This window comes from Amblyraja radiata, chromosome 3, assembly GCF_010909765.2.
Source record: "Amblyraja radiata isolate CabotCenter1 chromosome 3, sAmbRad1.1.pri, whole genome shotgun sequence".
Taxonomy (NCBI): domain Eukaryota; kingdom Metazoa; phylum Chordata; class Chondrichthyes; order Rajiformes; family Rajidae; genus Amblyraja; species Amblyraja radiata.
Window position 1 is genome coordinate 11,833,216 of NC_045958.1, and position 14,493 is coordinate 11,847,708.

A 14,493-nucleotide genomic window follows, 5' to 3' on the forward strand; every position below is an offset into this window, starting at 1 on the left:
AAGGACAATTTACATTGGCTTCTATTAACCTGCGGGTCTTTGGGAACTTGGGTGGAAATCGGAGCACCCGGCGGAAACCCACATGGTTACAAGAAAAAAAAACTTACCAACTCCATGGAGGTTCGGATTGAACCGGGGCCACTTGAAATGTGAAGCTACAGCTCTAACTATTGAAAGCGCGGCTCCTTCGAGCCTGACTAGCGCCCACCAGCTGGACAGATGGGCTGCCTCATGAGCATTACATGGTCTCGACATCAAATGCTGCATAAGGTTCGAGGATGGGGAATTACATTTGATGCACGTCCCTACTGATGTTGTGTAGGAAAGAACTGCAGATGCTGGTTTAAATCGAAGATAGACACAACATGCTGGAGTAACTCAGGGGGCCAGGCAGCATCACTGGAGAGAAGGAATGGGTCGAACCCCTTCTTCAGACTGAGTTGCCTGTCCTGCTTTGATATTGTGGCAGGCAGGCACACAGGGAGTTAACACACACACACACACGCCCGGGAGGGAGGGAGGGAGGGGGGACACGCTTGTTTTCATTCCATTCACGAGTTACTCTGCGACGTTTCTGTGATCGATGTTGCTCCGAGGAGTTATCGGGACGGACAGAGCTCAAGTACTGCGGTTCTTCTGCTTCTAGTCTGCACCGACCGCACACTATGCCAACGCTGTATATGCGAGAGTGGGGAATGTCACGTTCTGGTGGGGAACAGCTTTTGACTAATGCAAACACCGATTTAATTAGAATGAGAAAATATTCTACAGATCCCAAAGTTTCTACCATTTGCTTACTATCAGCCTGAGATTCCCCAACGGTGTTGTCTGCGGCGTAAATTCCCCCCCACAATTGCAAACTGTGCCCCGACGGCCCATCCATTGCCTCACTGACAGAAAGTTTAGGGTTTTGTGCAAGGTAGAGACCTCCGTCTGACATCAGGAGCTGCAAATTCCTTCTTTTTGGTTAGAAATCCGCGCCCGAGATAAATGTAAACACTTACTGAGGGTGACCATCGCTGCCAGTTTAATGCGGTCTGTAGCAGCAATCAGCTGCCTCCTAGACTACACTGCTCACTGCTGTCAATGGTTTTACTGTAGCAAACAGGACGCAGCCATCCACACGGTCAGTATTAAAGGCCCAAGGGGTTAACGCGGCCAAATCCCGATTACAGACACACAATTTGCAGCCCCTGATGCCAGACGGAGGTCTCCACCTTTGAAAAACCCTAAACTTTTTGTCAATGAGGCAATGGATGGGTTGTCGGGGCACAGTTTGCAATTGTGGGGGAAATTTACACCGCAGCCAACACAGTGGGGAAATCTCACGCTGATAGGAAGCAAATACAGAAACAAGCTACAGATACAGTACATGTGGTAACAGTAACACTGCGCCAAAACAAAAACAAACAACCCTGAGCTGTCACTTGCTACCGTTATACTCACAGTATCAGCAGCTTGAGACTGAGTGCACGTCTCCTGGTGTTGAGCGGGCGGGGGCAGCTTCGGGCATTTGTTTGTGCCCAGGGCCGGACGCTTTTGGTGTGTCACAGCCGACCAGACGCTGGCAAAAAGAGCTCTCTGCCTCACCGGCGTCACCTGTTTAGACTCGGAGAGTAGCTTCAGTCTACTCGGGGAATCCCTAGACGCCGCGGTGACACCCGGCCCGGAGCAGCACAGGTTGGGTTGCGAGGAGGAGAAGACGCGGTCCAGCACCTGCCTCTTGTTTTTCCAACTCGCTTTCCCCGCTGTCCCTTTCTGGGGGTCGCCCTTCTGGTCGGACGCGATTTTGGAGCCAAGGGAGGGTCTGGTCTTTTGGAAGTGCTTTCGGAGACGAGTGTGGATGGAGTGGGATCCTTGCTTGGAGTCAGTGTCGGGATCGGCAACCTCCTCCATTCTGCTGCACACTGCTCCAATCTTGGAGATGGGCTGCACAGCTCAACGGGCCTGTGTGCAGAAAAGTTGTCCACCCGCTCCCTGTCCGGCCGGGAACTGTATTTGGTGGTCCAGTTGCAGAGGCGGTCTGCTCGGTTTCATTAAACAGTTTGCGAATAATAACCGCTTCACCAGCTTTATTCTTTCCCCTGGGGCGACATTCATTACACCAGCCGCCGTGTGTAAGTCAAAGCTCCTGGCCTGCCGAAGAATCGGAAGCGAATGACAAGGAGAGAGAGAAATGCTTGGGTTAGGAAACACCTCATTCTAAAGCAAATCACCTGGATATGGCGGTCGATACAATAAATCCAAGTCGCCTCTCGTCGCGAAGGAAAGCCAGTTCATACCTCGAGCCTCCTACTGTTCAAACGAGCACACATCAGAAAGCGAGTAATACCAGTACTTGCCGATATCGTTGATTTAAACCTAATATATCTGGTTCAAATATTTGCACCAAATGTAATCCTGCTGGTTGTTCTAAAATGCCGACATTCGAGGACTTCATTCAGCCATGCCGGATCCCATTTATACCATTAACCCTTCTCCCTTCCCTGGGTCCCGCTACTTATTCCCTTTCACCTGTCTATCAACTGCCCTTCAGTTATTTTACCTTACCCAAGTGATAATTTACAGTGTCCAATGGCACTAACAACTATCTTGGGGTGTGGCTGAATGCAAAGTTACAATTCTAATGGCAGTCTCCACAACATTCTGCTTGAAGCTAGTGAAATCCTTTAGCTGGATTACATCTAAATCAGGTTAAGTGAGAGTTTAAGTGAGAAACAAGGGAAGAATTGCCTGTGGTGGAGCATAGAAACATAGAAAATAGGTGCAGGAGTAGGCCATTCGGCCCTTTGAGCCTGCACCTCCATTCAATATGATCATGGCTGTGAGTCATAAGGAGAGACTGGGGAGGGATGACTATTTTCCCTGAAGCATAGGTTAAGAGAGGAGACACAAGAGACTATAGATGCCTGGGGTTATAGATTAGAAATACTGCAGGGAATTATTCCCCATTTCAAAGGTACCTAAAACTATAGGACATGGATTCAGAGTGTGGGGGTAAGAGATTCAGAAGGGATCTGAGGGGAACTTTTGTACCCAGAGAGTGGTGAGTACTTGGAATATATTGCGCACGGGCAGGCGAGGGGGGCTGAGCCGGAGGAGGAGAGGACTGATAGAGCTGAGAAGGCAGAGACCGAGGCATGCGAGGAGCGGTGGGTGGAGCAGGAGACTGCAGCGGAGGAGCAAAGGAGTCCACGGGCGGTGGTGGAGGCTCGTTGACGAGCCGCAGGTGTTGGCGGGACCGGCAGTAGAATGTACCCGCATGGTCAACCAGATAGGACCTAGGCGAGCCCGCGGAGCCAACGACGGTGGCGAGCCTGGAGTGACCGGAGGGGGACTGCATGCGGACGACTTGACCGGGGAAGACGACTTGACCGGGGGCCTGGTGGTGCGAGACATGAGCCGCTGAGCAGGGGAGCCCATGGCAGGGTCGCGGGAGATGTTGCGAAGGTTAAGGAGGGCAAGGTAAAAATCAGAACGAGACAAGCGACAATGTTCCAGCAAGTCCTTCGCACTGCGGACGGCGCGCTCGGCAAGACCGTTGCTCTGCGGGTACTCGGGGCTGCTGGTGTAGTGGCGGAAGTTCCAGCTGGACGCGAAAGCTCAGAACTCGGCGCTCGCGAACTGGCTGCCATTGTCCGACTGCAGGCTGGCCGGGGAGCCGAAGGTAGCGAAGTGGCGGCGCAGCTTATCGATAACGGCCGAAGACGTGAGGGAGCGCAGCTGGTCAACCTCGAACCAGTTGGAGTAAGAGTCGACAAGGACCAGGAAGTGCTTGCCACGCCACTCGAATATGTCAGTGGCAACCGCCATCCAGGGCAGCTCAGGAGCAGGCTGCTGTAGAAGCGGCTGTCGTTGCTGGTGGGGGGTGAGGCTGTTGCAGGTGGAGCACGTGGAGACCCTCTCCCGGATGTATTGAGCCATACCGGGCCAGTAGAACTGGCTCTGGGCTTGAGACAAAGTGGCCTCGGCCCCAGGATGACCGCGGTGGGCGGCCTGAAAATAGTGGTCGTGCAGCGCAGCAGGCACAACAACCTTGTGCCCCTTCACGACCACGCCGTCGTGCAGCACGAGCTCATCACGGACCAGGAAGTAGGGCACGGCACCAGCCGGCAAAGCGGAATGACGGTCGGGCCAGCCTTGCTGGATGACGGCAGCAAGCTGCTGCAGGGCAGGATCACTGGCAGTGTGCTGGACCAGGGATTGCATCTGCTGTGAAGGTACAATATTGACATTGAGCACCATCAAGTCAGACATTGCATAGGGGTGGCGATCGGTGGACGTCAGCGGTGCGCGGGATAGCGTGTCGGCCACGAACATGTCTTTGCCCTTACGATAGACAATCTCGAACGTAAAACGCTGGAGCTGCAGCATCATGCGCTGCAGTCGGGATGAGGCAACATGGATCGGCTTGTTGAGGATGGTGACCAGCGGCTGGTGGTCGGTTCGATTGTGAAAGTTGTTGCCCAGGATGTAGTCCTTGAACTTGGAGCAGGCAAACACCACGGCCAGCAACTCCTTCTCTATCTGAGCAGAGCGCTGCTCGGCCTGGGTCATGGTGCGGGACGCGTAGGAAACAGGCAGCTGCAGGCCGTCGTGGAGCTGTAGACAAGCGGCACCAAGCCCGAACTGGGAGACGTCGCAGGTGATGACAATGGGACGCTTCAGGTCAAAACATTTGAGTGTGGGGGTGCTGACCAGCCTGGACTTCAGGACGTCAAAAGCTTTCTGGTGTTGAGGGAACCAAGCCCAGGCAGTGTCCTTCTTAATCAAGTCCCTCAGGGGCGCGCTCAGCTCGCTGAGGTCGGGGATGAACTTCCCCAGGTAGTTAACCATGCCCAGGAAACGTTGCAGGCTGGGCACGTCAGTGGGTGAAGACATCCCGGAGATGGCAGTCGTCTTCTGCGGGTCGGGTTTCAGCCCCGAGGCCGTGAATACATGTCCAACATATGTGACCTCTGGGACGCGGAATCGGCATTTCTTGGGGTTCAATTTCAAGTTGATCTTCCGGGCCCAGTCCAGGACTTGGCGGAGGTTGAAGTCGTGCTCAGCGGCGTCCTTACCATAGACCAGGATGTCGTCAACGATGATAGCACACGGTAGACCGGCGAACAGCTGCTCCATTGTCCGTTGGAACACCTCGCTAGCAGAGTTGATCCCGAATGGCATTCGGAGGAACCGGAACCTGCCGAAGGGGGTGCTAAAAGTTGTCAGGTAGGAGGACTGCTCACCGAGCGGTATCTGCCAGAAGGAACTCTTGGCATCGAGAACAGAAAAGATTGTGGCCGGGCCAACCTGTGCAGTGACGTCCTCTACTGTTCGCATGGGGTAGTGCGGGCGTTTGATGGCCAGGTTCAGATCTTTGGGGTTGATGCAAATGCGTATCTCGCTTTTGTCCTTTTTCGCGGCAACAACCATGGTGGAGACCCACCGGGTGGGTTCGCTCACCGCCTTCAGGATGCCCATTGTTACCATGCCATGCAGCGTCGATTCAACTTTATCCTTCATGGCGAAGGAGACGCGGTGTGGTGGACGTCTTGCAGTCGACAACAATCTTGTAGTTGCAGGGCAGCTTGCCCAGCTCGTCGTCAAAACGGTCAGGATATTCGATCAGGGGGTTCATCAGGGCCTGCACCTCGTGGATGTCACGGTGGAAGGAGACTAGGCCCAAGTCCTGGCATGCTTGGATGCCCAACAGGGTGATGCAGTTGGAATTGAGAAGATAGAAAGTGAGGGGCCGAGTGGACTCCAGTATCTTGCAGTGCAGAGTTGCCTTTCCCACAGGAACGAGCACCCCTCCCCCGTAAGCATGCAAAGTGGAGCGATCAGAAGTAACTTGCTCATTAGCCCTTATCTTCCTGAAGAGGCTTGTTGACATTACATTTGTGACCGCCCCAGTATCAATCTTCGCGGTGAAGGTCGAGTTGTTCACAGTTACACAAACTGAAGGGTCCGTTATCAGAGCAGGTGCATCCAACAGTGAAAATATGCTGGTCTCCCCCTGGGAGGAACCCGAGTCAGACACAGGGAGTTCGTCAGGCTGGTTCTGGGAACCGAGCGCGCTATCAGCTTGCACCAAGATGTTTAACATACGCCGTGGAGCAGCAACAGGCTTCCCACGGGAACGGCAGGCAGCAGAGAAATGGTTCAGTTTCCTGCAGTAGTTGCATGTTTTACCCAAGGCAGGGCACACATTGAATTGATGAGTGGCAAAGTTGCAATTGGGGCAACGCTGCGGGGTGCCTCCCCCTGGAGCAGTGCCGGACCCCCGTGGTCGTGGCGGGGCCGTGTACCGCCGACGGCTAGCAACACTGGCAAAGTTAATATCGTGATCAGCCGGTGACACCGCCGAGGTGACAGCTTCGGCCAGACGGCAGGCGTGCATAGCCTCATCAAAAGACAGGTCGGGCTTCCGCAAAAGTTCAGCCCTCAGCTTTTCATCGCGTAGACCATAAACCATAATGTCCCTGGTCAGTTCATCGGGGGTCAGCGTGCCAAGGCGGCACCGCCTGGCCAGGTGTCGCAGCGCAGCGACGTAATTCTCAATAGATTCACCCGAGTTCTGACGCCGCCCGAACAGTTTAAAACGCTCTAAGATGCAGTTAGAGGGGATGTCGCACATCGCGGGAAACTTAGCCAATAAACATACCGGGTCCCGAGCAGTTTCACCCGCAGTGTAGACGAATGATTCAGACTGTTCCAGGGCATCGGGACCAGCCAGGTTGAGAAGCAGAGAAGCCTTGACCTCAGGGGTGGCGGCAGGATGAGCGATCGTGACATAGTGGTCGAAGTCACGTCTAAAGACATCCCAACGATGGGCAATGTCGGAATCGAAAACAAGCACATCGGGCTTGCGGCAAGAAGAGGCCATAACGAGGAAATAGAGAAAGGGAACGGGAAACTGGGGCAAAAGTAATTAAACAACCGATAAACAGGAGGCGCAAGGGTAAGAGATATGACACCATGTAAAGATGTGTCATCAACACACTGTAACTTTACTTTGTTTATTCATACTGTAACATACTGTAACATTACAATGAGCACTAGCTGTACGTGGTCTGTCACGGGAACTAAAGAGAGAACAGTGGGTGGGGAGGTTGTAATTATACTTCGGATATGGGGAGTGGTTAGTAGTGGTGAGGTCACTATATTAAAGGTACATGCACATATCATCTACACTTCCTGTCATGTCTTCTTCCTCTTCCCCTTTCCCCCCTCCCGATACAACCGATGCCCACTGAAATCATATTTCATTCCCAATGCCTCCTCTTCCATCAATGTTTTTTACTTCAATATGAAAGAAGCACTATTGAACACTAATCCCTGCCCAGTCTCTTTGGCTTTGTCCCAGCACCTGTGCAAAAGATTACATAAAGAAGCAGAAACAGATAAAGGAGAGATAACTGCAGATGCTGGTTAATACACAAAAGGACACAAAGTGCTGTTGTAATTCAGCAAGTCAAGCAACATCTCTGGGGAACATGGATTGGTGGAGTTTCGGGTCAAGACCCTTCTTCAGACTGAAAGTAGGGTTAACATTTACAGAGAAAACTGACATGTGAGGCAGGGAGGGCAAACAATCTTAGTGCCAAGACAATCTCTCCCTCAGTGTCGGCAGAATGATGAAGTTGGTTATCGACATTATTTTTTAGATTTAGATCCTTTATTTGTCATTCAGACCTTACGGTCTGAACGAAATGTTGTTACCTGCAGCAATACATACAATAATAAACAACAGAACAGACAGTAAACACAAATTAACATCCACCACAGTGAGTCCACCAAGCACCTCCTCACTGTGGTGGAGGCAAAAATCTTAGGGCTGCTGTCTCTTCCCTCCTCTTCTCCCTCTGCGCTGATGCGATACCCCACCGGGCGATGGTAAGTCAGTCCCGCGGCTCACCGAGCTCCGCGAACGGGCCGGTTCAAACACCGCGGCCCGGGGGTGGTCGAAGCTGCCGCCGTCCAGTCCAGTGGACGCAGCTGTTGACGACGTCGTCCACTGGCCGGCGGCCGAACCCCAGACTCAGGCCACCGCCGCCAGAACGCCGTCACAGCCACCAGAGCACCGTTCCAGCCCCGAGCCGGGTCGCCCTCACGTGAGCACCGTTCCACCCTCAGGCCAGGCCGCCCTCATGGGAGCGTCTCAGCCCCGCGCCAGGCCGCCCTCACGGGAGCGTCGTTACCCTCGAGCCAGGCCGCCCTCACGGGAGCGTCTCAGCCCCTCACGGGAGCGCCGTTACCCTCGAGCTGGGCCGCCCTAACGGGAGCGCCGTTACCCTCGAACCAGGCCGCCCTCACCGGAGCGCCGTTACCCTCGAGGCGGGCCGTCCTCACTTGAGCGCCATTACCCTCGAGCTGGACCGCCCTCACGGGAGCGCCATTACCCTCGAGCCAGGCCGCCCTCACGGGAGCGTCTCAGCCCCTCACGGGAGCGCCGTTCCAGCCGGGCCGCCCTCACGGGAGCGAGCCCAGGGCGAGTCCTGACAGGCTCTGCCTCCGGAGCCTCGAGGTCGCCAGCTCCGCCATTAGGCCTCAGCGCAGACGCAGCGAAAGTCGCATTCCCCCCGGAGAGACAGAAAGCCCTGTTTCAACCCCCTCCCCCTCCCACACATAACACAAACCTAAAAACCAAAAACTTAACTAAACAACATCTTCAAGTTGGGGGCGCACGCAAGCACCAGTCAACCTCAACATTACTGAACTGGAGATAGTCAAAAGCTTCAAGTTACTAGATGTAAATATCACCAACAATTTGACCTCGTTTAACCAAAGAAGCGCATCAATGCCTCTACTTCCTCTAAAGACTAACGACATTCGGCATGTTTCCAATGATTCTTACTCATTTCGATAGATGCACCACAGAAGACATCCTGTCAGTGTGCATCACAGCTTGGTGCAGCAACTGCTCTGCATAAGACCACAATAAATTGTTGAGACTTTGGACACAGCCCAATCCATCATATCACCAGCCTTACACTCCCCCCCCCCCCCCCCCCCCCCCCCAAGGACTTGAGGCTTGATCATTGGGGTACTCTTCATAGAGGATATTTTAGCAACAAATATTCTAATCTATTCATATACTACCAAAATATTGTTAGATGCTAGATGCTCTTAGGAGCCAAGGTAACACCTGATGCCAAAATAATTTCCAGCTGAGTGTTTGCAGCATTTCAACTGCAGACTCAAAAATAATCATTTTGTATTCTATCTAAAAACATACCCACACATTTTCCTATTTAATATATCATCTGCCACTTTCTTTCCCACTTACTTGACCTATTTCAATGGGAGAAAAAAACTTGCCTCCTTCTCATCACTCACTGTCCCACCCAGGTTTATGTAATCAGTCACTTTTATATATTGCACTCTAACGTATCATATAATGCATTAAAGTTAATTATGGTTAGTTGCGGGCATTGATCTATGTGGCAAACCACCTTAACAGTCTGCCAACTTGAAAACAGTCTGCTTATTCTTACTCTCTGTGTTTTCAGAGTCAGAATTAGAGTCATAGAATCATAGCTGTACAGCATGGAAGCAGGCCCTTCAGCCCACCTTACCCATGCTAACCAGCCTGGTCCCATTTGCCTACAGTTGGTCCAGAGCCCTCTAAACCCTTCTTATCCAAATATCTACCCAAATGTCTTTTTTAAGACATAATTCTATCCGCATCTATAGCTTCCCCTGACAGCTCATTCAAGTCAAGAAGTCGAGAGTTTATAGTCATGTCCTGGATAGGACAATGAAATTCGTGCTTGCTGCAGCACAACAGAGTATTGTAAGCATAAATACAGAACAGTTCAGTGTGTCTATATAGCATAGACCATATATATACACATCACTAAACAGATAAAGTGCAATAGGCTATTATAGTTCAGAGTTTGTTTGATGGCAAGTTTAATAGCCTGATGGCTGTGGGGAAGTAGCTGTTCCTGAACCTGGATGTACCAGATTTCAGGCTCCTGTACCTTCTACCTGATGGCAGCGGAGAGATGAGTGTGTGGCCAGGATGGTGTGGGTCCTTGATGATGTTGGCAGCCTTTTTAAGGCAGCGACTGTGATAGATCCCTTCAATGGTGGGGAGGTCAGAGCTGATGATGGACTGGGCAGTGGTCACAACTTTCTGCATTCTTTTCCACTCGTGGACGCTCAGGTTCCCGTACCAAGCCACGATGCAACCGGCCAGCTGCTCTCTACTGTGCACCTGTAGAAGTTCGAGAGAGTCCTCTTTGACATACCGACTCTCCGTAATCTTCTCAGAAAGTAGAGGCGCTGATGTGCTTTCTTTATGATTGCATCAGTGTGCTGTGACCAGGAAAGATCTTCGGAAATATGCACGTCCAGGAATTTGAAGTTCTTGACCCTTTCCACCATCGTCCCTTTGATATAAACATGATTGTGGATCCCTACCCTATCCCTTCCAAAGTCCACAATCAGTTCCTTGGTTTAGCTGGTGTTGAGTGCCAGGTTATTGTGCTGGCATCATTTGGTCCCACAACAGTGGTGTCGTCGATGATGGAGTTCGCACTATGTCCGGCTACGCAGTCATGAGTATAGAGTGAGTACAGCAGAGGGCTGAGCACACGGCCTTGAGGTGCTCCCGTGCTGATTGTTTCGAGGATGACACATTTCCACCAATACGGACAGACTGTGGGCTGTGGATGAGGAAGTCGAGGATCCAATTGCAGAGGGATGCGCAGAGCCCAGATCTGAGAGCTTGGTAACCAGCTTGGAGGGGATGATGGTATTAAATGCCGAGCTGTAGTCAATGAATAACAGCCTGACATATGAGTTTTTGTTGTCCAAGTGGTCCAGAGCGGAGTGGAGAGCCAGTGAGATCGCATCCACCGTTGATCTGTTGTGGCGGTAAGCGAACTGCAGTGGGTCGAGGTTCTTGTCGAGGTAGGAGTAGATATGCACCATAATCAACCTATCAAAGCACTTCATCACCACAGGCGTTAGTGCGACTGGTCGATAGTCATTGAGGCACGTCACCTTACTCTTATTGATGCCCTTTTTAAGCAGGTGGGAACCTCAGACCTCAGAAGTGAGAGGTTGAAAATGTCTGTAAAAACTCCAGCCAGTTGGTCCGCACAGGTTTTTAGAACACGACCGGGTATACCATCAGGTCCAGGTGCTTTCCGAGGGTTCACCCTCCTGAAGGATCTTCTGATGTCGACCTCTATGACTGTGACTGAAATACCATCACGGCGACTGGGGGCTCAGGAAGGCACATCAGTATTCTCCCTATCAAAGCGTGCGTAAAACGCGTTGAGCTCATCAGGGAGTGATGCTTCGCTGACAATTGAGCTGCCCCCTGATTTTGCCTTGTAGGAGGTGATGGCGTTCAAGCCCTGCCACAGCTGCCGAACATCTGTCTCATCCTCCAGCTTTGAGCAGAAGTCCGTTTTAGCCTTTTTGATGGCCTTACCAAGGTCGTATCTGGATTTCTTGTCGACCTCTGTATCTCCAGACCTGAATGCCCGGGATCTGGACTTCAGAAGAGAGCGGATCTCATGGAACCTTCTTCACTGATGACTAGACCACCAATTTTGGTGTCACCGATGAACTTACTAACCACCCTCATTCACAGCCAAATCTTAAATATAAATAATGAACAACAGTGGATCCACCACCTCCTATAGCACACTTGTTATTAGCCTCCAGTCAAAAAAACTATCTTCTACCACCCTCTGTCTCACAACTTCAAGACAATGTTTTATCCAATTGGTTAGCTTGCCCTGGATCCTAAGTGATCTAACTTTCCAGATTAACCTAAAATGTAGCACCTTATCAAAGTCCTCACTAAAGTCTGTGTAAACAATACCTACTACACTGCTCTTCAGTAACTCAAATATGTGGGACATGATTTCCCATGCACAAAGCCATGCTAACTATCCCAGACAGTCCTTGGCTTTCCAAATGCATGTAAATCCTGCCTCTTATTATCACCTCTAATAACTTTCCCACAATTTAAATCCTCCCAAGTTATGGCTCTGTCCAACTGTACGAGTTCATTCAAGTGCTCTCCCGAGTTTAAAAAAAAATCAAACTCGTGATAAGCACGGAGAATGAACGTAGCGGGTACGTCGGAGTTCGGGGACGTCACTTAGCGTCTCGTAACGCTAACGGCAGGTACTCGAGAAACGCGGTGAGCTCGGGAAGACTCGTGAAGATTTTTCAACATGTTGAGAAACGTCCACGAGAGGCCCGAGTACCGACGAGCGGCCATTACCGTAAATCTCCGAGTTCGAATCAGGGCAAACTTGGGAGAACTCTTTGAATTAACTCATACAGTGGGACAGGGCTTTAATTCTAGCAAATCTCCCCCACCAGGATATTGAATTTCCATCCAGTTCAGATGCAACCAGGTCTTCTTGTACAGGTCATCCCCAACACAGAAGACATAGACACATAGAGTCATACAACATGGAAACTAGCCCTTTGACCCAACATCCATAACAACCAAGATGCCCCCATCTAACCTCATCCCATTTGCCTGCATTTAATCCATTTCCCTCCCAAACCGTTCCTCTTTATGTACCTGGCCAAGAATCTTTTAAATATTGTTATTGTACTTGTCTTAACTACTTTCTCTGGTTCTATATACCCACGACCCTCTGTGTGAAAAAGTTGCCCATCAGAATATGGTAACTGTTATTATTAATCTATGAAATGTTTTTCTGTATTTTCCACTTTGCATGGAAGAGAGTTAGCGACCTCTCACTCCAGTTTTGATGATATATTATGCAATATCCTCATGGGGAACCAATGTGAATGAAAGAGAAATGACTCATCCCAGGGCTTTCGAATTTGCAGAGTGCAGAAGTGTTTGACTGACATTTCTTTGTCGTAAAAGCTTTGCTGAATAACAAAGGCTACATCCATATGCAACTGTATTCTTTCATTCAAAACACGTCAAAGCACTTCCAACACAAATTCAGCATCGTGACGTTGTATAGGCAATCCTGCCCACGGTAAACAGGGATAGAGAACATCCTTCACTCTTAAAGATTACATCACAGTCTCCTTTCATGAACTGTGAGACTCCTATTCCTTACAAAGGTTCATAAGTTCATGGGAAAATATTTAGGCCACTCGGCCCATCGTCTACTCCGCCATTCAATCATGGCTGATCTATCTTTCCCTCTCAACCCCATTTTCCTGTATTCTCCCCATCGCCTCTGACACCCGTACTAATCAAGAATCTATCTACCTCTTCCTAAAAAATATCCATTGAGGGCTCCACAGCCTTCTGTGGCAATGAGTTCCACAGAATCACCACATTCTGACGAAATAAATTCCTCACCTCGTTTCTAAAGGAACGTCATGTTATTCTGAGACTATGACCTCTGGTCCTAGACTCACCCACTAGTGGAAACATTCTCTCCACATCCACTCTATCCAGGCTTACATTTGCTCGCAAGACACACATCCATTCACACTATCCTCCTATTCCTACTCTCACTAACACGTGGCTTCAGAAGTAATCCAGAGTACTCTTGAGATCCTTCTGAATCTTCTGCCTACTCCCTATATTCGTTGTGCCGGATTTCATCCCTTTTTTTCTACCAGTGTCATTAATAACAATATGTATAATAACCTATGGCTGCTCACACTCCCTCTTGAGAATTTTCTGCAACTGCTCAGAGATATTGCACTCCATAATGTTTGGGACAAAGACCCATCATTTATTTATTTGCCTCTGTACTCCACAATTTGAGATTTGTAATAGAAAAAAATCACATGTGGTTAAAGTGCACATTGTCAGATTTTAATAAAGGCCATTTTGATACATTTTGGTTTCACCATGTAGAAATTACAGCTGTGTTTATACATAGTCCCCCCCATTTCAGGGCACGCATAGGTGTTTGTAATTGCTCAGGTGTGTTTAATTGCCTCCTTAATTCAAGTATAAGAGAGCTCTCAGCACCTAGTCTTTCCTCCAGTCTTTCCATCACCTTTGGAAACTTTATTGCTGTTTATCAGCATGTTGGCCAAAGTTGTGCCAATGAAAGTCAAAGACGCCATTATGATACTGAGAAACAAGAATAAAATTGTTAGAGACATCAGCCAAACGTTAGGCTTACCAAAATCAGCTGTTTGGAACATCATTAAGAAGAAAGAGAGCACTGGTGAGCTTACTAATCGCAAAGGGACTGGCAGGCCAAGGAAGGCCTCCACAGCTGATGACAGAAGAATTCTCTCTATAATAAAGAAAAATCCCCAACACCTGTCCGTCAGATCAGAAACACTCTTCAGGTGTGGATTTGTCAATGACCACTGTCCGCAGAAGACTTCATGGACAGAAATACAGAGGCTACACTGCAAGATGCAAACCACTGGTTAGCTGCAAAAATAGGATGGCCAGGTTACAGTTTGCCAAGAAGTACTTAAAAGAGCAACCACAGTTCCGGAAAAAGGTCTTGTGGACAGATGAGACGAAGATTAACTAATATCAGAGTGATGGCAAGAGCAAAGTATGGAGGA

General features: G+C 50.0%; 1 protein-coding gene across 1 annotated transcript in view; it reads right to left on the reverse strand.

Moving 5' to 3' along the window:
- The window catches only part of mctp1 (multiple C2 and transmembrane domain containing 1), a 408,806-nt gene extending 406,532 nt beyond the window's left edge, over positions 1-2,274 (reverse strand). Inside the window, exon 1 of the mRNA XM_033017292.1 lies at positions 1,447-2,274. Coding sequence (XP_032873183.1) covers positions 1,447-1,896 — 450 coding nt within the window. The 5' untranslated portion in view covers positions 1,897-2,274. The remainder of the gene's footprint in view (positions 1-1,446) is intronic.
- Between the last annotated feature and the right edge of the window lie 12,219 nt (positions 2,275-14,493).